This window comes from Hesperophylax consimilis, chromosome 4, assembly GCF_061612785.1.
Source record: "Hesperophylax consimilis isolate HC1 chromosome 4, BYU_Hcon_1.0, whole genome shotgun sequence".
Lineage (NCBI taxonomy): Eukaryota > Metazoa > Arthropoda > Insecta > Trichoptera > Limnephilidae > Hesperophylax > Hesperophylax consimilis.
Genome location: NC_142839.1, coordinates 16,422,771 through 16,449,435, shown reverse-complemented (window position 1 = coordinate 16,449,435; position 26,665 = coordinate 16,422,771). Strand labels below are relative to the sequence as shown.

At 32.3% G+C, this 26,665-nt stretch overlaps 1 protein-coding gene across 2 annotated transcripts in view; it reads right to left on the bottom strand.

The window, feature by feature from the left end:
• Window positions 1-26,665, bottom strand: part of LOC149424297 (neural-cadherin-like) — a 357,104-nt gene that overhangs the window by 85,636 nt on the left and 244,803 nt on the right. For both annotated transcript variants that reach the window (XM_089651422.1, XM_089651423.1), the window contains one exon: window positions 11,455-11,598. In XM_089651422.1, the coding sequence (XP_089507548.1) occupies window positions 11,455-11,598 (144 nt within the window). The remainder of the gene's footprint in view (window positions 1-11,454; window positions 11,599-26,665) is intronic.

Sequence of the window (26,665 nt, the reverse complement as noted above, 5' to 3'; positions counted from 1 at the left end):
TAAAAGGGGGTCGCGCCTTTAAAATATTTGAAAACCTCTGCTTTATACAATACCTTTGAACTTTCTTTTTTTATATTGAAATAGAAATTTAAGAAAGAACCTCTGTACATTAAACTTTTAAGACAGTTTTCTTTATGGAAAAATGTGTGAAAGCACATACATAAATTATTGAGATTTTTCTTTTGAAAACATGACCGACAGCTTATATTTAATGGCTTCACTTTAAAGGTAGTTATAAACCAACACCGCTTTTAAAAAATTCCCATCTTATTTAGTTTATATTCTTCGCTTCATTTATTTTTAATTCACATTCTTGTAGGGGAGAAGATGTACATTTTTATGATTCCATCGAGCCAGTGACCCAAGCAGTCCGACTAATATACGAGTCTGGGGGAACGGTAGACAGCGCAAGAATTTTTGATATTCGCAATATACCGATGGCTAGTAGAGAACTATTCGCGGTCCAACATGCACGTTGTACAAACGACCAACTATCTTTTTTTCACTACACCTCCTCTGTTATATGTTCTCATAGATTTACATTTATTAGCACTCACAACGTAGTTTATTATTTGTTAATGGTTACAGTAAAGGTTGAACTTGATTTTAATTTTTTTTTTCTTTATTCATAACAATATATTTGAATACAGTTTTTTACATGCTTTTCGACTACCACACTAGACACATGTCCGTATTATGGAATTCGATATTTGTGTATAATTATATAAATGCATACATGATTCATTTGTTAATATATTATTTTGTGAAATGTAATGTATTTGTGAAATAGGTAATACTTTAACTGAAAATAAGAAAGAGATGAAAATAAAGATAAATTAATTAATTATTTTAAAAAGAAATTTTAAACAGAATTTAAATGAAAAGAAAAGAATAATAAGCAAATGAACTTAATTTATGTCAGGAATTCTTTAAAATAGTTCCTTCCCTTCATAAATAACCAATTCTGAATATATAATATTAGGTAGATTGAATCTTGTAAAAATAAAGATACAAATAAAAATAAGGTAGGATACAAATAAAAATAATAGATAATGTTAGGAATAATAGAAATAAAAAGAAGAATAATCGCATCAGCGTAATATAAAGTTTTTTTTATGTTAATTTAGAGATAAAATTTTTACTCGAGAAATATGAAAAAAATAAGAATCGTTTTAAGATGTAAGGCATTCTTTATAATATTTCCTTCCCTGAGCAAATAACCAGTTCTGTACACTAATGGCATAAAGATAATCAGTTTTTGATGTCTCAATATCAATACTCAGTAAGTTGAACATTTTAGGCGCTATATAAGAGAACTGTCGCTGGGCGAAGGCTGTTTTTGTTGGAGGAATTTTACATTTTTGATGTGATGAATATCGGGTGCAAATATTTTGTTTAGTTTTGCGCGTTAAATCATTTTTCCTTATGTGTATGAGAATTGTCTTAACGTATAATTGTCTAATGTCTAGGATTGCGATTTTTTTTAAATGGGTCTGTAGGGTGAGATGGGTGACATTTTAATATAATCCTTAGTAGCAGTTTTTGATTTAAGATAATGGGATAAATAATTGAAGCTGCACAGCCTCCCCATCCTACGATACCGTATGTAGCTATTGATTGGAAAAGTGCAAAATATATGCATCTCGTTGTTTGAAGATTCAGGATTGATCTGAGAGAGAGAAATATATAGCACAATTTGCGGAGTCTTTTTGTTGTGAAATTGACATGATCCTCCCAACGTAGTTGATCGTCTATAACAACCCCTAGATATATAATTTGGTCGGATTTTTTTGGGTTGGTACATGAACAATTATTGAGGGGAGGCGTAGGAGTAATATGGCTCTGTGGACATGAGTGAATAATAAGATTAGGACAGTTTTGAGTAGGAGTGACTTTAAGTATGGAGAAAACTAAGTATTTTGTTGTCAATATTAAGATTCAGAAGGTTGTCGTCTAACCAATGTTTTACTTTATTTCGGCCCTTATTTGTTTGTTATTGTCCTTAATTACTTAATTACTTTTAACTTCTTCCTAATTATTGTATCGCATAGGTACCTGTGTACATTTTTTTATGCTCTTATCATAGACGTCGGTTGGATCTCAAATTACATATTGCCAAGGTATATATCAACATAATCAAGGTTTTTCGTGCCTTTGTCCTACTGTAGCACACTCCAAAAGCATAAAATAATCTTGGAATTGATATCAATGGCAATCTTTGGTGAAACGCACACTTTAACGTAATTACAAAAAAGATCACCAGGTACGTATATAATCTTTAGAAACATCCGTAATATCCTCTTATATATAACTTATTCGCTTTGTGCCAATTAATGATAGAGTATTGGCTAACTAGATGGGGTCTGCCTTGAGCACTCACACAGAACGGCTCAATATAGCCCCAAAGAGAGTTCTAAAGACAATTCTGAAAGGTCCATTTAGAACTCCGACAGAAGAAATATTTTTAGGTCTACAGTGTACAAAAATATTATTGAAAATATATTTTATCTAAACAAAAAAAATATATTTGAATACTCCACTTCTCAACATAATTACTAAACCAGAGAAATAAGCCAAAATATTCTAGTTATTTGGTTTCAATACATCTTTTGGACAGAGAAATATTAAATTCCATGCTACGAAACTATTCAATACTCAAATCAAACAAAAAAAAACTGAAAAGATTATATATAAACAATAGTTAAGACATGGCCGAGAAAGCAAATTAATAATCCATTTACAAATATTATGAAGAAGATTTAAAGACAACTTGAAACTAAACATAAGAGGAGAATAGGAAACCCTAGTTATGAGTACTATGAAAAAAAAAGAATTTATACTTAGGTATATTGTACTTTATACCTACATTATGTATAAACTTGCCATTGAAACAAATATTTTTTTTAAATAATATTTAAAAATTTATGCATAGTAGAGAAATGCTTGCATTTAAATATCATCTGCGCATTCCACAGAGCAAATTCAATCATTGCTTTAGGAAAAATAAATTAATGTACGAACCTTAAAGGTTATTTAACTGCCTCGCAGGAAAAGGGGTTATTTTCAATATTTATCTCATTAAGTTCAAGCGCGAAGTATTACAGAATCTTTATCCATAGTAGGTACTAACCTATGGGTAACGTTTTTTGTCCGATATGCATTTATTTATTTTATATTTTAGGGAAATCAACAGCTTACAATATGGTTGGTTTAAATATGTTTGTCTAATTTACAAAACTGAGAAACCGACTAAAGATTTCCTCATTTCTGAACTGATGTATGAATTTTAGAAAAATTAAAGACTGTAGTTATTATGTATTATATATAATAACAACAAAAGTTTCTTGGAAATTTTTCGTTACATTTTATATGGGCTGTTTCATTTGGGATATGAATACATTTTTAATCCATATTTAATATTTATTTTCGTTACAGATGAACAAATTTTATTTTTAAGAGGGTATAGTAATTTCTAATCTTATATATTTGTGTTTTGCTAATATTGTTTGTAATTTTCTTTATCGATTTTGCAATTTATTGGTTTTGTAATGTATTATTTATAATTGGTGATTTATCTGTCTCACTAGCTCTAGAATGTTGGGAACAGTTGGGACTCTTGTGTAGTATTCACGTTTAAAAAGGCAGGTAAAAATTTAGAAACTTTGTTGATATATTGCGTAAAAATATATTTTGTCATTTCGTTAATTCTTCTTTTGATCTGCACAGATTACAGATCTTTTTTAGCTAGTTATACTGGGGTGGCGCAGATGGATCGGGTGGTTTTAAAATACTTGTCAAACTGTCAATTTTAAAGGTATTGGATTGAAATAAAGTGCAAAACGTGTAGTTACAATGGAAGTTTATTAACAAACAATTGGTAAAGCTAGTTTTTAAAAATTACATCCATCAAATGCCCTCCTTCTCGAGCGACGCATTCTTGGAGTCGGTCCTTAACGTTCCGCATTGCCCGCTCAAGCACATCACCAGGAATTAATGTGATTTCGTTGTGAATTGCTGCCTTCAACTCCTGAATTCCGGGTATCGGGTGGTTATGAAGTGGACTGTACGTCTGGAGTGGGGGAGCCAGGTGTTCGGCGGTCTTCGTGCTGTGGTGGGGGGGACGGGAAGTTTCAGTTGCAGACTGGCAGTCAATCGCGATGGCTACGTGGTCCGTTGAGCATCGTGTTTTCGCAGTGGAAGAGTTTATACGCAATAACGAGTCAATTGTTGCTGTGACGCGTGCCTTTCGCAAGCGTTTCAACATCCCAACTCGAGGTAGTGTTCCTAAGCGAGATACGATATTGAGTTGGGTGCATAATTTCCGCACTACTGGTTCATGTGCTCCAAAATGGACGTCTGGACCTCGAAAAATAAGAACGCCTCAGAACGTGGAGCGTGTGAGACGCGATGTCATTACGAGCCCACGTCGATCAACGAGACATCGTGCTCAAGCTCTTGGAATGTCACGTCGAAGCCTTCAAAGGATTCTTAACAAAGAACTGAAATTCCACCCCTATAAAATCATGGTGGTCCAGAAGATTCTCCCAACAGACCATCTTCAAAAGCTTCAGTCTAGCCAACGGATGTTGGAGTTATTGGAAGATGAAAACCTGATTATCATGATGTCTGACGAGGCTCACTTTCACATTAACGGCTACGTCAACAAGCAAAATTGCCGTTACTGGGCCGACACTAACCCAAGAGACCTACACCAACGGCCTCTCCATAGTCACAAAGTGACGGTTTGGTGTGGGGTTTCTAAGGTAGGGATAATTGGGCCTTACTTTTTTGAAAATGAAAGGGAGCAGGCGGTTACTGTTAATTCGCAGCGTTATGTGAACATGATTGAAGAATTTCTTCTCCCACAACTTGAAGAGAACAATTACGACATGGACAATATGTGGTTCCAACAAGACGGGGCAACTGCACATACCGCTAGGATATCAATGCAAGCTGTGCGCGCTCTTTTCCCTGGCCGTTTGATTTCCCGTAATGGAGATCTCCATTGGCCCCCTCGCTCACCGGACCTCACGGTATGTGACTTCTTCTTGTGGGGCTATTTAAAAGCAAGGGTGTACGTGAACAAACCCCGGACCATTCAGGAGTTGAAGGCAGCAATTCACAACGAAATCACATTAATTCCTGGTGATGTGCTTGAGCGGGCAATGCGGAACGTTAAGGACCGACTCCAAGAATGCGTCGCTCGAGAAGGAGGGCATTTGATGGATGTAATTTTTAAAAACTAACTTTTCCAATTGTTTGTTAATAAATTTCCATTATAACTACACGTTTTGCACTTTATTTCAATCCAATACCTTTAAAATTGACAGTTTGACAAGTATTTTAAAACCACCCGATCCATCTGCGCCACCCCGTATAACACTCAATGAAAGCTTTTTTTTTTCAAAAAACATAGGATTTATGTTTGATAACATTTTTCTTAATATATTTGTATCTAGATATCCATGTATGTAACACACGTGGAAAGCGGCCATCTCACTCATTGCCCAGATTCCTCGGGGGTTTCATGTTAGAAGCATACAAAACGTCTTTTCAATGCATTCTCTAGCTTCAGAGTTTATGGCATTCCAGTTTTATAAGCACCCTTACGCTAGTAAAGCACCTCCCATTGAGAACGGGATCATCTTCAATGTCAATATCATTCGACTCACTGAAGACATTAAACGATAGAAGTATTTTAATGGGGTGTCCGGTGTGCCCGAAAAATATTAATTATTTCTTCAGTGACCATTTCTGGTCATATGTGCCGAAAGGTCTAATGCTAATGGAAGTCTATTTTTAGCATGCCCGAAAAAAGCCAATTTTACCTTACTTCGAGTAAAATTATTTTTCACAATACATTTGCAATATCGAAATTATTTACTGAACCAATATTCAGTTTCATTAAGGTATCTGCGGCCTAAGAGTCGAAGGATCTTAAGTAAATTAGTATAGATCGCACTTCCAGTGGTTATCTGTCAAAACAAATCTCCAAAACTATTCAACTATGCGATATATCATTTACAACTGCGTATATTAACTAAAATTAGAAACCTTGGAGAATATTTAATGAAAAACTAGAATTTTTACACCACATAATTCACATTACAATTATAATTATAAAAATATTAGAATTTTGCTGAGAACCATTAAAACTTTTATTCCCGCACTGTAATTAAATTTAATTTCACTCACTAGTTCGTAACCAATTATAGTATAATTTATTTTTTTGGTCACCTCACCATAAAATTTACATTAAAATTGATTAAATAATGTGAGGTTAAATTTCTCATCAGAACAAATTAACTACACTCTTTTTTATTAAATATCTTAAAAATAGATACATAAATATATTTAGCAAACTCGCCAATTCCTCGCCCACATAGTTTAGAAAATGAAAATATTAATGATATCAATATTTGTAACGTAATACTAGACGTAAACAGTTTCAATTGCTACCCCAGAAATCTAAAGTTAACTCATCAGTAAGCAGGAACTGATTTTTTAATTGCAATTGACCGCCTCGGATGAGAAGGGAACAGAGCGACTTGCGGAGAATAAACGAACCAGTGCTCAACGGGAAGCTGACGGAACCGGTCTGATGAAGGAGTTATTATAACCCTAATGTAAAAAATGTGCACATTTTAATGAACTCAATGTAAAAGCCTCACGGGCGTATAAAAAGGGTAAATAAATGGTTTAAAATAAATCTTCATGAACAACTTTTTCTTAAGTTTTTTTTAAGGTTTATCCCATCAATATAATATGAAGAAGAATATAATACTTACAAATCTAAATAAAACGTTAAACAGAACAAGATACATAAGTATATATAGTATAAGTAAGACAGTCATTTAGTCCCTTTTTCAAAATGAAACATCAAAATAACACGACAAAATATTCACAATGCATCGGCAAAATCCAATAAAAATAATCGCTTGGCAAAATTTATGCTCACTTGCCTGGAATGTGGAAAACTAATCTATTTCTTTCCCAATTTATTCGCTTTGCTCGATGCATAAAACCTGGTTCATACGGTTCGATGAATTATTAATGTTAAAAGGTAGTTGGATTTGGAAATAAAAATTTGATTACGGGAAGAATTTACAATTTTCGGATGTTAAATTTTCAGAACCTTCAGTAGAATTTCGATAGAAAATTTGTTGAGGTTGCCTACCATCTTGATTAAAATAATTTATTTTACTTTCGTCCTGACGAGTTTTCAAATTTTAAATTTGACAGTCATTAAACTTTTTGTTTTAGAAAAACGTTCCGGCTCTAACGACTGAGATATTTTGGCACATTCTTTCCATATTTTTACCATGGAGAGTTAAGCTTTTCAAAACCTGCTCATATTACAGTTTAAATATTATGTTTTGTATTTAGATGCAAAACATAGTAAAAAATAAATAAAGCAAGCAGTAATTCCTCGAGACTATAATAGCTGCTGCAAGTAAAGGCATTTGAGGGTCAAGCATAGTGAATTCTATGACTTTACAATGTCAGATCGATAGGCGTAACTACCGATGATTTTATACTGATCCAAAGCCCTTTGTCAATACGATATTGAAAAAATCCGTCATCTATGGTCAGTTTGCAACGTTCGCGAGCACGGTCAAAATATGGTTCCGACAGTCGGTATGCAATTGCCGCTGCTTTTGGAGAGACCTCCAAGGTGTCGGATAGGCTGTCAATATGCACGTCTTATTGGATAACGCAGTTCGCTATGCAAAATAACTAGCTAAATAATGAATGGAGGTGAATTAACTAAGTTTTTAGGATTTAAAGATAGTCCGTCGAGACGCGATCAATTTATTCTGTTCCAACTTGTTAGTAATAATTAAATACCTCATGAACTAATTACATACTCTTTTAGTTTCAAAAAATACACGCGGATTGCTAATGTATATAAAAGTTATTATTTCAATTCGAAATTGTCAATTTATTGTTATTTTTTATTTTTACGTGGCCGTCTGACGTAAATTTACATATATTGCCAGCGAATGTCGATTTCTATTACCAATACCGAATTTGACATTATGAAATGTCAAACCTCAAATAGTTACGATACGATACAATTCTACTACCCCAGCTAGGAGAATTTCTGTCCCGTGTCTTCTGTGATTTTATTTCATCTTCGTTCTTCTATTTTCCTTCTTCTTGCCTCTTCTTGTCTTTTGTTGGATCTTCTTATCTATTCTTGGCTATGCTTGCCTCTTTTTGAATATTCTTGTTCATTTTTGGCTTTTCTTGTTTCTTCTTGTCTTTTCTTGTCTCTTCTTATCTTCCTTGTCTCTTCTACCTTTTTCTTCCATCTTGTTCTGTTTATTCTCTCGCGTCACTGTTTTTCAAGCCGGTTTCGTTCACGGTATATATTTTCTGGGTTGACTATCGACGGTTGGCTTTGTCTTTCGCTATTTCCTTCCATTCTTCCGGCGTTTTTTCAAAGTACCTAATATCATGTTGTAAAGAGTATCTTTTACATGGCAACCTAATAAGTCATTATTGGAATTTATGATGGGTAAGGTTAAAGAAATTAATCTGCCTTCTTCTTGCCTCTTCTCTGCTCTTCTTTCGTCTTCTCGCCTATCTTTGGTTTTTCTTTGCTCTTCTTACCACTTCTTATCTATGTTTTTTTTCTGTTTTCTTTATGGCTTTTCTTGGCTCTCCTAGTCTCTGATTTTTGATTCTTCTGGATTCAACTTTCATGTTTTTGTTTCGTTTAGCTTCTTCTTGGCTCTTCTTTGTTCTTTTTTGTTCTCGCTGTCGCTTTTTGGCTTTTCTTAACATTCCTATTCTCTGCTTACATCTTCTTTCTTCTATTATTCTTTTTTGGATTCTTCTTTCTTCTTCCTGCTTTTTATTTGTTCTTCTTTCTTCTCTTTGGCTGTTCTTGCTTCGTCCCTGTTCTTCTTGGTTGTTGTTGTGTCTTATTGGCTCTTCTTTATTCGAATCAAATAAAAATTTTATGATAAAAAGAAGCACATCCAAAGTGCAATTGGTAAAAACCGACTGAAATAACATTAACAAAAATAAAAATGAAAAAATTTAAATTAGAGATTTTAAAAAAATGGTTTATCTGAACTATTGTCTGCTTACGAATTTGGATTATGTTTTCAAACGCATTCTTTTATCGAGCATTTTTTTTCCGAGAGAGATAAAATTAATTTTTCTGATTAAGTGTTGCAGATTGCACGCGAGTGTACGACAAATATAAGATAAGCAGCTTGAACGAAACACTAGTTATTTGAAAAACGAGACCCGAGCAATACAGACAAGCCCAAATCGAACCGCAAATTACTATATTGAATGTTGTATTGAAATACTAACCTAGATATGAATTGGCAGTCCGTATTTACTTTTTGGCTGTAAAAAGGGAGTTCATTAGCTAATGAGTTCTTTATTCGCATCTTTTTAGGGGAAAAAAATTTGTTTCAAAGCCCGAACGGTCATAATACGTCCGTAGGTCTTTGGCCCGAACAAACTCGTCGCTAAGAGTTTCGTTAATCTGCCTCCGTTCATTAATAAACCAGTAATTTTGCATAAAAAAACTGAATTATTTAAAAAATTGCGTATTTCAACGGTCATCCAAATTTTTATAATGGTAAATTTGGCTGGCTTTCTTTGTCAGAATTTCTTATCAATCGTTGACCGTGCTAGGGAATGTTATTAACTGACCATAGATCACAAATTTAGTCAATATAGTATTGACATATGGCTTTATCGATTGTCCGTGCTAGACCGCGTTTATTTATGCGTAAAAGTAAAAAAAATGCTAATAAATTGACAATTTCGAATTTAAATAATTTATTTATTTTGTAAGAAACAAACAGATTTTACATAATATACCATTATAGATATAAATATAAAAGTTAACTGAAGTCAAGCCACAGGAGTTTCTTATGCTAAAGTTCATTGGAAATGAAGTTTTAATATCTTAAAATTAATTTGGTGTTAAAGGAAAGAATAATAACTTTAACATGCATTGGCAGTCTGCATGCATCTCATTTCAGACTAAAAGGGAAGTTAATTAGTTCATGAGGTATTTTGTTATGACTAATAACTTTTTTTCCTCCAAGTTGGATCAGAATCGGTTGATCACGTTTTGATCGTCCATGGATCGTGTTTCTTTTAACTTAAGGGCGTAGTTAATTCACTAATTAGCCAGTTATTTTGCATAACGAACGAAACTATCCAAAAAGTCGTGCATATTGATAGATTATCCGACGCCTTTGAGGCCTCGCTAAAAGCAGTGGCTTTTGTCTACCTACTGTCGGAATCATGTTTTGACCGTGCTCGCAAACATTGCGAACTGACCATAAATGATAGGTTTTATCAATACCGTTTTAAAATAGGGTTTTTTGGATCGGTATAAATTCATCGGTAGTTACATCTGTCGATACGATATTGTATAGTTATCGATTTCAATGTGCTAGACCTCATGGTCGATAAAATTTGAAACAATGTTAATAATTCATGTGTATCATTTACGTATTGTTACGTGCATTTGCATTTAGGTAAACATATTTATCGTGACGTAATTTTACTAAAAAATAATTTTTAGAGTTGAAAGCTGCATTGTGATATTAATTAATTAATTGATAATGCGGAGTGGTAGATACTTTCAATATCCCTCCAATGGAAAAAGAAAGAGGAAATTCGGAATCAAAAGTTTACTTTAGATGACTTCAGCCGTTCGGTAACCATATCTGAAGAGCCAAGCACTTTTTCACATTTCTTTTACCATTTCCTTTCCCTTCGCATACTATTCAGCCTCGCAATAAACACCAATTGAGGAGTGTTTTTACACTTAAAAAAACAGTTTTTAGTTACTAATCACTCCGATTTAACATTTTATGATAATGTTTAAATGCACACTAACTGATGGATACGATGAATAATAACAAAACCAAATACATTAGTAATGTTATAGTTTCTCTGGCACCGGTTAGCAGGAGCAGTTAGGACTCTTTTGATATATTCACAAATTTAAAAAAAAACTTGAACAAAAGGACTTAGTGAAACGTAAGCACAGAAAAAAAAAGAGCTCCAACGACAATCAAGCCATTTACATTAATCAAATACCCCACCAGTTTTCCTATTGTTTCAACTTTTCATTAATTCCTACTGTTTCAACTTTTGCCCGAAATCTATCTTTATTTTGGTATTCAAAGGTCTAAATTTCAGCGAACTTCTAAATTTACAAAGACTTTGAGCGCGTTGAATTCATCAATAAGAATTCCAGTTATATTACATGGATCTAACAGATTTAATGAACGTTTATTGTACATTCGATATCTTGTCATAAACTTCCATCAAGAAGAGTGTTTCATTAATCGTTTCCAGTTGATCAGCCGCCCAAGAGGAATTGGGTCTTCTAACATAAAATTGATTGATAGTGCGTGCGGATATAATAAAATATAATCTTGTCTGGGATTTATCGTTAATACGTACAATTGCTCTGGTTGTTGGCAGTGAGTTTGAGGACGGTGTGTTGGAGATCTTCATTTTCATCTACATCCGCCTCGTAAAGGGCGCGATCGAAGTAGGGGGCGCTCTCATTCCTGTCAGCTATGCCAGTCCGAATGAATTTCGTCACTGAAAACAAATTTAAAAAATGGTAAGTAGTTCTGTGACCAGTTAGTAGACCTCGCATCCAAATTGAAGGAAGTTCTGTGAACAGTCAGTAGACCTCGCATTCAAAATGGCATGTTTTTAATTTTCTCATATTTAATAAATCAAAACCAAAATTTTCTCTGAAATTAAATGATTTTTTAAGTAGGTAGGTACTTAAGTACCCACCTACGTAATTATAAGCCACACGGAGAAAACCCATAATATAAAGTATTGATAATTATTAATTAAAAATCTCTTCAAATTATTCGTAATCCTGTTAAAAACGGGACTGCATGCCCTTAACGAATAAATTGATTGGTTTCATGTTAAACTTTTAGTAAAAAAGGAATGTACATATTCACGTGACATCGGAACACGTGTGTCCCATTTTTAACAGGATTTTAAAATATCAGCAATACTCATTTTTTTCCGTGCCATGTAGTCAAATTAAGGCTTGCTTGAATAGTAAATTGGATGCAGCAGATTTTGTAAAACGGAAACGGAAAAACACAAACAAATTTACAGATAGTAGGAGTGCCAAGCGGTCGAGATAAAACAGGAGTTTGCTACACTCAATCAATTATTAGTTTTTTAACCAACGGTTCTGCGTTGGCAAGCCTAGTTTAAGGCCGCTTAAACCATACTTACGCCGTTGTAATAAGTCAGGTTTTTCACTATAGCACTCTTTCGCGCCGCGTAATATTTTACATAAGGCTATGTAGAATACTGTAAGTGTTAGTATACTGACCAAATAATGTAGGTTATGATTTGAAATTTTCACGGCCGGAAGTATTATGGTGATTTATTGTTTGGGGTACTATGCCATGTTGCGCTACCTCCTTCTTCACCCAACGTTTTGGATAGAATTACAGTGTACATAATCAAGGCAGATGTGTAATCTTCACCGTACACATCTGCTCTGATAATGGACACTATAATACTTTAAGAAAGAGGTAGCACAACACTGCCTAAAAGCCCAAAAATTAATCACCGAAATAAATTAGTTTTAATGCAATGTACACAAATATTAAGTCCACTGTAATTGCCGTGCCACGGTTTTATAATACCTTCGAAGCTTCGAAGAACGAAACTAATGTCACGAGTAAAAATAATATAAGTCGACATTCATTAAAAAATGTATATATTTAAACCCAATATTAAAAACTAAATTCTGTTATCTTTTACATCTAATTAATTACTTCGGGAGCTCTTTGATATATTAATTCGTGGAAGTCGAAATACCTAGAAAATAAGCTGTGCCAATTTTGTGTTTACCTAACTGAATTTAAAGATGTTTTTTTAATGGAATGGTATATACCTATATCTGCGTAAGTTTTCTTAAAATCTATGTGATAACATAATATAAAAACAGTTAACTGAATTGAATGTTTTTTCTTAGTCAAATGGAAAATTCATAATATAATATCTAGTAAACATAAGCTTTCTTTAAACATACGTAATGATATGATTTTTGTTTTTGATTAAGATGTTTGTAGTATTGAGTTTTAGAGACAAGTTTGGAAAATACAGTCAATCCTTTTACTCGGCCTTTTTACACGTTTTTTAAATAACACGATTCACAAAATATTTTAGTAATGTAAGAACGAAATTTTTTCACCATTTTTCATAAATGCATTTTCATGATTATTGCAACTTTTGAATTATTCCTCTAAAAGTGATGATTTCCCGTGGTAAATGACCTTATTAAATGTATACAAAGCGTTCCTAAGAGCTCCAACTTTCATGCAATTATACAAAAACTAGTTTCAAAATCTTCTATTACCTCCATAACTTGTTGGAGCATACGGCTTGATGCAGCTATATTTTATGTTAACTATTATTACGAAATTAAAATGAAATAATTGACGATCAGACCGACTCTCCTTAGCTGGTCCTTTTTACACGACAGTTATTTTTTTTAAATACGGAACGAAAAAACGTTAAATATTTATTTTAACAAATTATTATTTCGCTTTTAATTACACTATTAAAGTGAATTTATTTATTTTCAATTATCTGATATATTGGAAAGTTAAAAATATCTGGAGTAATCGCGTAGGTTATTCTGAACAAATTTCTCTGTGGTAGCAAATATTAATGATTTTTTTTTTATATCTGGAAATATTTTGTTGGTGACTGAAAAAACGAGAATGTCCCAGATTTAGAAACCAAATATTCTTAAACTTACATATTATGCTCTTGTTCTAACATTAAATAGAAAAAAGTTTCAAGATGTTAGAACACTTGCGTTTGCTGACAAAATGCGTTATTTTCTTCTAGAAAACTTAGAAAAATACTTACTAACTGTTCGTATAATAAACAATAAGGCATTATTTAAATTTAAGGTTTTTGCATCGTTTTTGTATTGACTTATGTTTTGTTTACAATTTTTGGATATCAATAAACTTTTTTATGATTGAAGACAATATTAGCAATTTTCAAACAATAATTTGAAACAGAAAAATCAGGAAAAGATACGGTCGCATCTAGGAATTGGACCCAGGAGCTTAGCTTTGTCGGGACGTACTGTTTTGGGTGATTAAATATTACATTTTGAGGTTTTACTCATTTAAGTTATTCCAAAAATAAATAATAATAAAAATAATAATAAAAACTTTAACAAAAAATTATTTCTATTTGCATCTTTACAATAAATATTATTTTTTTCATTATTTACAGTTTTAAGGGTAAAATAATTGCATTTCTCACAATTTCATCAATGAAAAAATTTCAATATTTTTTAATAATAATCTTAATTATTTTGCAATTTAAGCGCATTTCGGATTTTTTTTAAACCGTGCATTTTTTGTCAAGTTTTGGTGCATTGTTCCTTGAATTCATTCCGAACTTTATTAATCCGTACCTACTAATAATAGAGTTAGAATAGAACTAAATCGAGAATTGTAAGTGATGAGAAACAATCGCGAACACAGATATGTTTATTGTCTGTAACGGTAACATACATTATATACAGGCTGTAAAGCAATATGTTGTATTATCTGTGACGGTAACATACATTACATACAGGGTGTGAAGTACACTATGTTGTATTATCTTTGACGGAAACATTCATTACATACAGGGTGTGAAGTACACTATATTTATATTATATACAAAGGAAAAAAATCAGCTTTTGGTATGTCAAGAGACGTGCGTCTGCGCACTTTCCTGAATCATTTTGTATTGCACTTCTTTAAAATTGGGTTGCACTTCGATCACACAGTTAAAAAATCCAAAGCAACCGTGCTGAAATAATTTTTTTTGACTGTGTATATATAAAAAATAAATTAATAAAATATAATTCTTAAATTTTTTGTTATTAATTTAATGTAACTATCGATGTTTTGTGCTAATAGAATGTAATATTTAATAATATACCTTAAAATAAAACGACAAAATGTAAATTTGTTTAGTTTTTATAAAATGTTTTGTTTTGGTTTTCTCTGGTTGCCATTCAAATGACACAACAAAATATTACAATTTTATACGTATTTGGTTCATCGAGATACTAAACTAATTCCAGTATAGTATTCCGATAGTGTCATCTGATAACCACAAGAGATGCTGTAAAGATGTCTAGGTACCTATTATGCGCTCAATAAAGCGGTAGAGTTGTACGGGTTTTATGAAACATTCAAAAGAATATTCGCATCATTCAAAAGGATTGATGAATAAAATAGTCGTCGTAGGTACTTATTTGGAATGTCGCTGTCGTTCTTGACGCGACACACGCTACGTAACACATTATTTCTCAAATTATGATTCATGTTTCTTTGACGCTTTTTGATTATTCGACATGCGTCTCAAATAAATTTCATTTGCCGAAAACGGCGCTCATCCCCGTCACTTTAGGAATTTAAATTGAGAATCACGCGTCTCCGTAAGCGTGTTCTAGGTACGTACTTTCCAATTCATTTTTAAATCATGGTAGGTAAAAACAGGTTTTAGTTATTTGCAAAAATTCATATTTCTGATTCATTTTCACATATAAAATATTACGAAGTCACGAAAATATTTTGTTTGCTGTTAGTTCCAAATAAATTTTGAACGTCAAAGAAACTGTACAGATTTTTAAAAAATCTACGATACATAAATAGAAAGCAAACATGTTTTCTTAATTACTCTTTTTGCTATCCGGTTTCACCAAAAAAAATCCAAGTCTGGACCAAATATTTTAGGATATTGAAATTCAATTACTATTTCTACCACCTCGGATCAGGTTCAGACTGATGAGGCAATTTATTATATACCAACAAAATGTATTTGTATATTTTTATGTACTTTTTGTTAAAGAATAATAAAATTAAGATTTGTAAATAATAAAATGGTTGATAATTATTGTTCTTATTTACTTTTAGACATATACTCGTATGTAAGCCGCTTGTGGTGATTTTTTTTCGATAAAGTTAGCTGTACAAACCTCTTTATTTACAGTTTTATAGCTCTGGATGAAAATGAGATCGCAAAATTATAATATAATAATTGCGATGATCTGCAAACAACATGACGCCAGGCTCATTTTTCGACAGTAGTAAGAAGATTGTTTTAATTTTGATTGTACTACCGTATTGCACCTACATACCTTAAAATGTCTGTAAAAATATTTAACGGTGCTTCCTTTTTGTTCTGTTTATTTTATAAGTTTTTCTTTTTATGTTCAATTATATAACTATTCAGTTTTAAAAAAAACTGTTTTTTTTATAAACAAATGTATAATATTTTATAAGTCGAGATAAGTAATTATTAATACGCGTGACAGCTGTTTCGTCTTCTGAAGGCATTAACAAACTGTCTGATAAATAAAAATAACTGTTTTTTAACAACTTTTGAATTATACGATTTTCGAACGTTTAAATTTTTATTTTATGTTTATTCTTTTATTTCATGTTTCATTTATTTTTGTTAGTATTATCTTCTTCATTAATCAATAATAATATCTTGAAAATATAAACGACGAATTTACGACTTAAAATGGAGTTATATAAATTAAAGTTGCCAACAATGAAGATACTTCCTTTTTTGTTTTAAATTGCCAATGTTCGAAATTTTGCAGAGCAGTCAGTGTGTCACGAATATTTCAAACGTCAAAAGGAAGAACAAGTAAAACTTTGACATTTCACCCACCAATTTTAGACTGGGGCAAACTAATTTCCGTTTTAATAAAACCTACAGTTTTATATGGGCCGAAGACAGCACGGTTTTAATGATCAAATAGCTTGGAAGTAAAAGTTTCATTTTATTTTTACTATTATTATTACGAGCGAGGGCAATATCTCGGTAGTAGAAATTATTTTCTTTTATATTTTGCATCACGCAGAGTTCAGAGGTTCAACACTATCGTGGCTTTTTATAATCATGATAATGTTTTCTTGGCAATAAAAAAAGTTTCGACCATCCGTGGCCTTGTGAATTTCAGTAGCGTGTTGATAATTAGTAGTAATATTAAGGTATTAGTACAATATTAATTGGATTACCCTATTCCCACCACAGTACAAAAATGAATTAATCATTAATAATGAAGTCACTCTTTTTTATTAGTATTTTAGCCAAATGAGAGCGGCACCTTTTAAAAACCATGCTGAGCTCATAATGTCCATGTCCAAATTGTGACGTATTCGAGAGATGTCAGGGATATTTTAATAGTATTTCATTTTCATTTTGAACCACATATTAATATAATGTTGTAAACTTAGAATGGAAATTATTCGAATTTTATTATCTCAGGCAAGCCTAGATTTATGTCTAGACCCTTCTTTGTTGGCGAATTTAAAAGGAGACTGAAATGTTCGACTAGAGTGTCAATGATTTTCAATATGTTCTGAAAATATTAGGAAATCTTTATAATGTTCTAGTAGCACAAAACAAGAAAAAATGTTATTAGCGTATGTTTTTGTTATTATTCTTTCCCATTCTTTTCGCTTCATTTGTTTTGTGAGAATCTTTCGCTAACGAGTTCCAGTGTTGTGACACATTTGTTAATATCCTCATCCTGTGTGTTGTTTCATCTGCGCATTTCTTATTGATACTTGAGAAGAATGAAGTAGAATCTGGAGCACAGCTATTCCCGTCGGATATGAAAGATCGGTAATGAGATTTTGAGTTAATGGCGACATCGCGCTTTGTGACGCTTTCAATTAACTCACCCCAATAAACATCGCTAGGAGAATTATTCTTGTAATTTTTATACTTTCATCGAAAATATTTGCAAACACAAAACTTTTTATCATCCCTTTGATTTATTTTAAGTATTTAAACTTTGGAATGAAGAATTTTTAATGATTTCTTTTGAATTTATGAAATTGTTTACGTGATATGAAAAACACGTTTCTAAGGCTTAATTTTTTTATTATCATTAATAAAACGGTAACTTTTTACAAATGATGTAGTGTTGGCAAACCCTAAAGAAGAATTATTTGATTTTGGATTCAACGCATTAAGTGTAGTCAGTAAACTCAAAAGTTAAGTTTCTTAACCACTTTTTAAGCCTCCAAGACTATATTTGCCTTAATAGGTACTGGTATAAGTAAGCTATAACTTAATCCCGGGCGCCGTTCAAAGCAATTCTAATTACAAATCAATTTATCCTTAAGCACTCTTGATGTAATCTAAAGTTCTAAAGCACCTGCTATTTAGGTGAATCCATTTCAATTTAAATCGTTTAAAGTGTCCGTAACAATTACGCCGCGCAAGGATAAACGGGACCGCATAAAAGTCATTGCATTCCCACCCAATAAGGTACGTTTAGGCGAAGTAATGAATCCGCAATTATCCCTCCACAGCCCAGTGGCCTGTATTTGGGAATTAGTGGAAATACATAATGGCTGTACAGATTCGGGTTAATGTGGCATTAAATGGCCGGCATTCGTTTTACACAACTTGCCGGTAAATGCCTCCAAGTCAGGGGCCAGCCGCAGACCGGAATAAATTACTGCAACTACTTATTAGTTTGTTTTGCAAGAATAGTGCAAAACCATTCTTGATCCCCTACTGACCAGATAATCGTTTTATAGTGAAGCTGTGACCTAATTGAAATTACTGGGTCATATTTCGAAGTGATGTTTTATGACGGGTTACGTATTTCATGACTAAGTTTGTGCTATGAACGGCTACCGAACAAAATTCAATGTTCTATTTGAGAGGAAAGATGTCCAGTTTGCCACCCTAAGCAAAGTTGGAAAAAACAAGATCTGAAGTGTGCAAGAGATTATGATGTATGTCGTGAAAGTGGGGCAAGATGGGAACTCCCTAAAGTGTATTTTTGAAGCAATATGACCCAAACAGCAAACGGTGATAACGGTTATGATAAAAAATTTAACACTGAGCCATACCAACTTTGAAAAAAAATAAAAGAAACAAATATTATTACCGGAAAACGAAACACGTGAATGTACTAAGAACAATTTTACATGAAATTCTTATTGCACGTACGTGTCTTTTTGTCCTATTATCAGTGTAGTATCAGACTTAACCGTTTCTCTGTTTAGAATATGAAATGTTTGGTTATCATTTGCAAAAGTATTTTGTTCTTATCAAGAAATATTTTGTAAAAATACATGCCTCTGTTCTTGGCTGTTGACAATATCCTTGCAAAAAATAAATAACTCCCGTCATCGGATCTGACAGCGGTTAAACGGATAGATCTTGATAAATATCACGATTTGTATTTGATGGTTAAACACCAAATTACGAATTTTCCTGCTTCGAAGTTTTATATTTCCTCAAAAATTAATGACAAACAAAAAAACTTGTTATGGTCAAAAAAATAAGAAAGGCCAACAAAAATAATTAAATATTGAAGACGTATCCATCCTTTGATATGGATATCTAAAAGTAAAATTTTAATAATCCTACTGGACGTCTGCTTTTCATTTCATATTTAATTATGAAAGACGACCCAGGAAAAATAATCTTTACATTTATGAAATCTCGAATGATGGAATTACTCAAACGCAAATCTTGTAGGCTTGCCGTGCCGAGTCTTGCCTTATTAAAAAATATAGGTATTCTCCAAAGAGCCCCCTCTACAGCGCAGTAATAATGTCAATCGTGTTTTACGCTCCCGTGTTGTTAGAATACTTTACATACATTTTGCAGGGACTCGTTTTGAAATTCCCGACGAATTTTTTTCATTGGAACATTTGACGATATAATACACTGTATAATATTTTACAGTTAACTATGTGGTAAAAAGATAAATTTAATATTGTTCCCAAAGAGTTTTTCGGGATGGAAGTTAAGCAAACAAATAAGTAAATAATGTACTGAAACTCGGTGTATAAGCAAACCACTTAGTCGAGGGCGCTATTCACCTGTAAAACTTTGCTTCGTTGCCACAGGCCTAAGTATTCGGTTGGCGGAAAACAACATTGCCTATTTTCAAAACTTTCTTTCCGAACGTTTACTTCACCGAAATCATTGAAACCTTCAATACTTTTCATATATCTTTTAAAATAATGACAAACTGAGAAAGGTCATTTTTAATTATAAGAAAACATGTTGCTGAGATATACAGTTTTCAAATTAATCATAGCAGTCTACAAACCTACAAGAAAGTGAGAAAATCCTCCGTACTCGATATCGGAGACGATTGACTCACTTTGCTAGCAATAAATAAAGTTGCGGCTTTCGGATTAAACCTCAAAATTAGCTTAATTAATAATTACAGAAATATTCTAGAACAAGACTGTATTGGAAAAGACCAATGAGTTGCCACGATCACTCAATGGTCACAAGTAGAGCGGGAAACATCATCGTTCACATATCGATCGCAACAAAAACATTTTTTATAGTGCATTATACTATTAATGACCATATTAATATGATATCTTTTTCAGACAAAACATAACGCAAACTAGAAAAAGGTGAAATTAAAATTCATAAATTATTAATACGTTTAAAATGAATACAAATTTAATATGGTTTTCTGAAAACAAACCCCGAAATAATAAATAAATACCGAAAAATACTGATTCAGCATTTCATGATAAATGGTGTATACATCTACTTAGGTTGAAAATCACCAAAATTTGTAATTTTCAAGCACGGTATTTTAGCATTATTCTCAAACTCAAGTTTCCTTCAAATAAAGGAATATTTTAACAAAGTTATCATATTCGAACCTAAAGTCTGTCAATAAATCTTCATTAAGTTACTAACGATTTGATGCTTGTATAGCTTAGACTCAGCATTCATATTAAGCCCGCGGCGTGATAACATTTATTGTTTTTGGGTAAATTTCTGGTCTTAACTGTCAAAATGTCTGTCCCTCGATTTACATTTAACCCGAATTCATTATGTCTTCCCAAGTCTCAAGAGTTCAAGAAAGCCCTATTTACATTGGTTGTTATTGAGTGACGAACCTTGTCGGCTTCTGCTACTAACTACGAGCTTACGATCAATAAACGGAATAACTCTGCAAAATATGTAAAAGTAACTTCTATTGAACCAGAATTAAATTCTATTTAATTTTTTTTAAATAATTTGGCATCTGTGTTGTGCACAGCATGCAGTTATAGAGGCGGAATCACTTTGCAATGTGCAGTGCAATACCTAGAATGAAATAGTAAAATAATAATAACACAATGGCTTGCTTGAGTTTTGGCAAGCTGCAAATAGCATTGTATATTCATAAAATTATGTTTTTTAAAGTGGACTTTCGTCATACTATAAGGGGGTGGTAAAGTTTCGTCTTGATCCACCCTTTTGGATACTATTACATTTATCATTAAACTTTGGATTTCCAAAGATATTTTTTAAATTTTAACTTTTTTTTACAAGCTTATTTAACTGTCCAAAATTATAGCCGCGGATGAACACATTTTTATTACCGTTTGAATATTTTTCTCCAAAACATGATGTTTCTTACAATTAAAAATATATTTCGCAAAATCGTAAAATCCTTTATTTCTTTGATATTTTTCGCTGAGAACTGTGACTTGTTTTCAAAACTAATAAAACTAGCTTTATTGGTCCATCATAACGCCCCTTCTACCAATAACCCACTTAAAAATCCACAGCCCTCCCTTGGTCAAAGAGTAATATTATACGCCACTGGTTGAGACGGTCTTTCGCGATTCTCTTTATTTCTTCATGGCGTTTGAAATAAGAGCTTTTAATCATCATAAATATTATGATCTAGATTTATTTTCATCGTCTTTCCCAAATTTGCTTTCCCTAAACTTTAGGAAATTCTGCTCTATATCGGTAAATAAACGATAAATCATTCCGCAGTAGATAATATATAGGTACCATTTCTAAATGATTTGAATTTAATCAAGCTACGTTTTTTTGCGAAGCAGTTCATGGGATTTCCAATTTAGTTTCAGAGAGATGAATTGCGATTAATTTTGCTGGATTGTTTGTGTTAATTGCATTTCAGATCTAAGCTGTGGTTAACAGGAAATCGGAAGCTGCTTAATAAGGAAATACAGCTGGCAGTAACTGGATGAACTTAATCAATAACAGTATCTAAGACGTAAATCTACTAATCGAATAACATGTTTATTTCATCCTAGGAGCGAATTGATTTAAGTCTGTAACATTATTAGAGGGGGAAATATTCAAAATAAAAGTAAATGAATGGAAAGATCCTTGTTTTCTTCTTCTTTATACCTACTAGTATTTTTTTGTAGTTGTATTTGTTTATTATTTGTGTTTTTTACAATAAATATATAATGTTTACAAGTTATACTGTTTTAATTTATACTAAACTTCCATTAAAAGCATTTGCTTGTGAATGGAAGAGAAGTGTACATTTGCGAAAAAATAATATAACTAGGTTAAAAAGTTAAAAAAAATTACAAAATTGTGTTAAATGTAGTGTAATATATATTTTTAATAAACATAAAGCATGATATCCAGAAAATTATAAAAATGCAAAAAAATATTTTCTAAAGTACCCAGTTTTTTCTTGGTTACAGTCAACCTTTGTTATGAAATTAAAATTTTACAAAAGCCTTTCGTTACTCAAGAGTTAAAACTACATTAGGTTTTTATGGGCGACAAGAGAATTGTTTTCCTTCAGATAACTCTCTTATCTTCTTTGTTAAATCATGAAGTTATTTTAACTTTGATTCTCAAGAAAGAAGCTCGAACTGCGTTCACGGGGAGGCACGGGGGTTTTTACACTCGTTGGGAGCGTAAAAACGCTTTGTCCTAGGACAAGTGAAAACTTGCCGCCATTGCGCGCTGGGAAACAAATACCTTCTGCGGCATGTTGGGCTGTTGGGCTGTTTGGCTATTGGGCTGTTTGGCTGTTGGGCTGTTTGGCCAGTAGAGACTCGACTTAAGTCGTACCGCCAGCACCGGGTAGTACTAAACTTTGACATTATGAACATGCTGTGCTGGATTCAACAATAACAATGGCAATTGGCGCAGTCCCTTACCAAAGACTCAGCTCGGTGTAATTTGTAACCATTCCGGCCAAGCCGAAAATTACTTACTTAAAATGGGTTTTTTCGGTAAATGATTGAAATACTAAAAAAAAATCATCTCCTTTTCATCCTTATGACATTTTACAAATTCATCGATTCCGTGCTTTGAAATTGTTTCTTCGAGAAAAAACTTACTGAGGTGAATAATTAAATTATAGCTGAACGTGGAATCTTTTTTATTTCTGAACATAGGCACAATTAAAGAGGGTGAAACGAAATGAATATAAAACAGATCTTTTATTTAAAGTCGATAGTCCCTGAAGGTTTGTCATTTAAAGTGTAATAAATTAATCGTGAAATTCATTATAACTATTCAAATTTTTTGTTACACTTTAATCGGAATTTGGACAAAACTTTTATATCCTAAGGGTGGAAGAATTTTTTCCAAACGACTCTAAAAGACCAAATATGGGGATGAAAAATAAAAGTATCTCTAATGTCGATGGCGAAAATCTTAAGCTTCGCCAGATTGGCTTTTAAAGTTTGCAAAGATAAAATTTTCTTATGCTTTCTCATTAAACTTTTAGAGGTTATCTTAAATGTTTTCAAAAAGAATGGGAAAAATAATAGTACAAAGTTTATGTCTGAACAGTGGGAATATTGAAAAAAGAATCTTAATGTAGCGAGAAAACCAGATAAACCTTTCAAAGGGCTTACAAGTTGTTGAAGCGTTTTTCCTGGAAAGACTTTCCCAATTATTATTATTTTAAACAGTTCATCAAATTAGTTTAACATTTCGAAATACACTTAAAAGGGGCTTAGCACAGAGGTTCTCAAATTTCAGACTATCATAGATTTAATATTTGGACATATGTAATATATATAAAATACATATGTTTTAAATATGACGCGCATACTTAAGATACATAGTATATCTGAATCGAGTCGAAATATGTATAATTGTATAAATCACCATAGCACTAGGGATCTTAACCTTTCTGAGGTTGAGAGCTAATTTTACAATGATGTTCATTTCAATCGAACAAGAATGTAAAAATTAGATATTTGATGTTGCTTTCTTATTCTATAAAAACTTTGACCATTAAATCCGTCACTTACCAATTATAATTTCTCCAAAGATGTTTTCTTTCATCCGTGGTTATCAGTTAAAAATATTGAATAATAACATTTTCCGCTTACTGTGGAGGTAGTAGGAGATTTTAATATACTGTCAGGTTATTCGTAATTCGAAAACGATTAACATAAACAAAAAAATGTAATTACTTACAAAAATCTTAAATTTGATTAATTAGAATCAACCTGCAAATGTAATTATTGGATTTTCTTCATATGAAGCGGTTACTTTGTGATGTGACATTATAATTTAAAATTAAACAATAACTTTTTAAACATCACTTATAGGTAAATACTTAATGCCAACCGGGTTTCGCTACAACCGTAGCTTCATCAGGACAGTATAATACTGTTATTATTGGAACTGACCGGAAAATTTAATTTTTGGGATCGACCGGGTAGGGTTAGACCCAAAGATATTAGAAGAACGAGATATGCTATGTTGGCCGCCGGACCGTAGGCGGAGTACTACCTAATTAGGGTACTTTGAATACTATCGGGACGTGTACGCACAGAAACTGTTCTATGTATTAGTGCGGATACCTATTATATTAGATAGGATAGATTAGACCCGTTGCCGTAGAATAGGTATCTACGGTATATAATATCATGATGACAGCAAAAAGTTTTAAAAAAGCTGATCGATCATCTGTCAAAACTTCGTTTAAATAAACCGATGTAAGCAGATAAAGACAGGAAGGTTAAATCAAATAAACTAAAATCTGAGAACGAAAAATAAAATTTGCTCCGTCACTTAATTACTTTTATATATATATATAGCGGAATGTGTGCTTGGGTATAGTATATAAAGTATTTACAAATATTATTACATGTATCTGCACAATTATATATTACCCTGCTTAAAATTTTCTCTTATATTTAGGTTGAAGACAAAGAGAATACATTGATGAAGAAATACACCTGCCACATCGTAAACTTTAATGCTAAGTGGGTCGAGAAAATATTTTCCGAAAACTTAATCGCATTGCTGCGAAGTTTTAGGGAATCAATGCATTAGCTGCTGTTCTCCTGAGAAAGGGTTACAAACGCAATAGTTAATCTGTGGTAACAATAATGCCTTAGTGATAAGAGCCAGGTATCTACTCAACTGACTGACTGGCAATCCACGGAAACCCTTATAATATCCAATTAGAGCTTCCTACAGTGGTCGTTCTCGGTAGGTAGGTACCTACCATAAATTGAAGCCGATCTAAAAAAATTCTCAAAGAATCTTTAGTCAGAGATTAATTTATTTAATACATTTTTTTATTTTTTTTTATTTTAGCGACTATATAAAATAATTGTTACATACAAAATATAATGGTGAAATTAAGTATAAAATATTGTATTTCTTAGTCCTCCTCACTAGGGGGTCCTGTGCCGAGGCGGACTAAAGTTATTTAAATATGGTTTATTTGTTTTCTATGTCGTTTTTAGTGTCTTCTATGTCGTTTTTAGTGTCTTCTATATCGTTTTCAGTGTTTTCATTAGGGTTTTTTCATTGACCTCTTTCAGCCATATTTTTATTAATGATTTGTATTCATTAGGATTTTTTATTAGTTTTATGTCTTGGGGAAGGATGTTATGGAGTTTTGTTGCAAAGTATGTATAGTTTCTTTGTCCGAATGTGGTTTTATAACTTGGAATATTTTTTATATCATTTTTGTTCGATCTAGTGTTATGCATACACAGTCTAGTAGAGGATTTGTTATTTTTGAAGAGCTTCAATAATATATTTTTGGCATATATTTGCTGTACATTTGGTACGTCAAAGGAATTGAATATTTCAATTGAAGGCGTTCTAATTGGTACTTTCAATATGGTCTATATGATTCCTTTTTGAATCGTATTCAGGTTGTGTAGGTACGTATGTGTAGCAGATCCCCATCCTATGATTCCATATTCAATGCGTAGTAGACCTTTTTCATATCCTTTTTATTTAATACGTTTCTTAGATTTTTAAAGAAATATATAAGGCTTGTGAGTTTTTCCGTAATACCTTTGATGTGTAGGTCCCATCTAAGATTTTCGTCGATTATTACTCCGAGATATTTTATGTTTTGTGTTTTTTCGATGACGGGGCAGTAACATTGTATATTATTTCCATGGCATTCGTGTAGTTTTAGTTCTAGTGATTTTATTGGTTGGCTCCTTGCGTTTATTGAAAATGTTATATATTTTGTTTTGCTTATATTAAGGGTAAGCGAGTTGATTTTAAGCCAATTTTGAAGTGCACTAAGCCCCTTTTCAGCCTCATTAAATGTATCCGTCCAATTTTCTTCTTGAAATAATAAAACAGTATCATCAGCAAAACTGATTATGTTTCCTTTAATGGTAAGGTTAGTTAAATCGTTGATATAGATAATGAATAGGATCGGTCCCAGTACACTTCCTTGAGGGACGCCATAGTTTAAAGATAGTAGTTTGCTCTTTTGTTTGCCAATTTGTACTTGTTGTTCTCGCCCTGTTATATATGACTCTAATAAGTTCATTGTTGTTTCGGCCATCCCTATTTTTTTTAGCTTAGTTAGTAATATTTTATG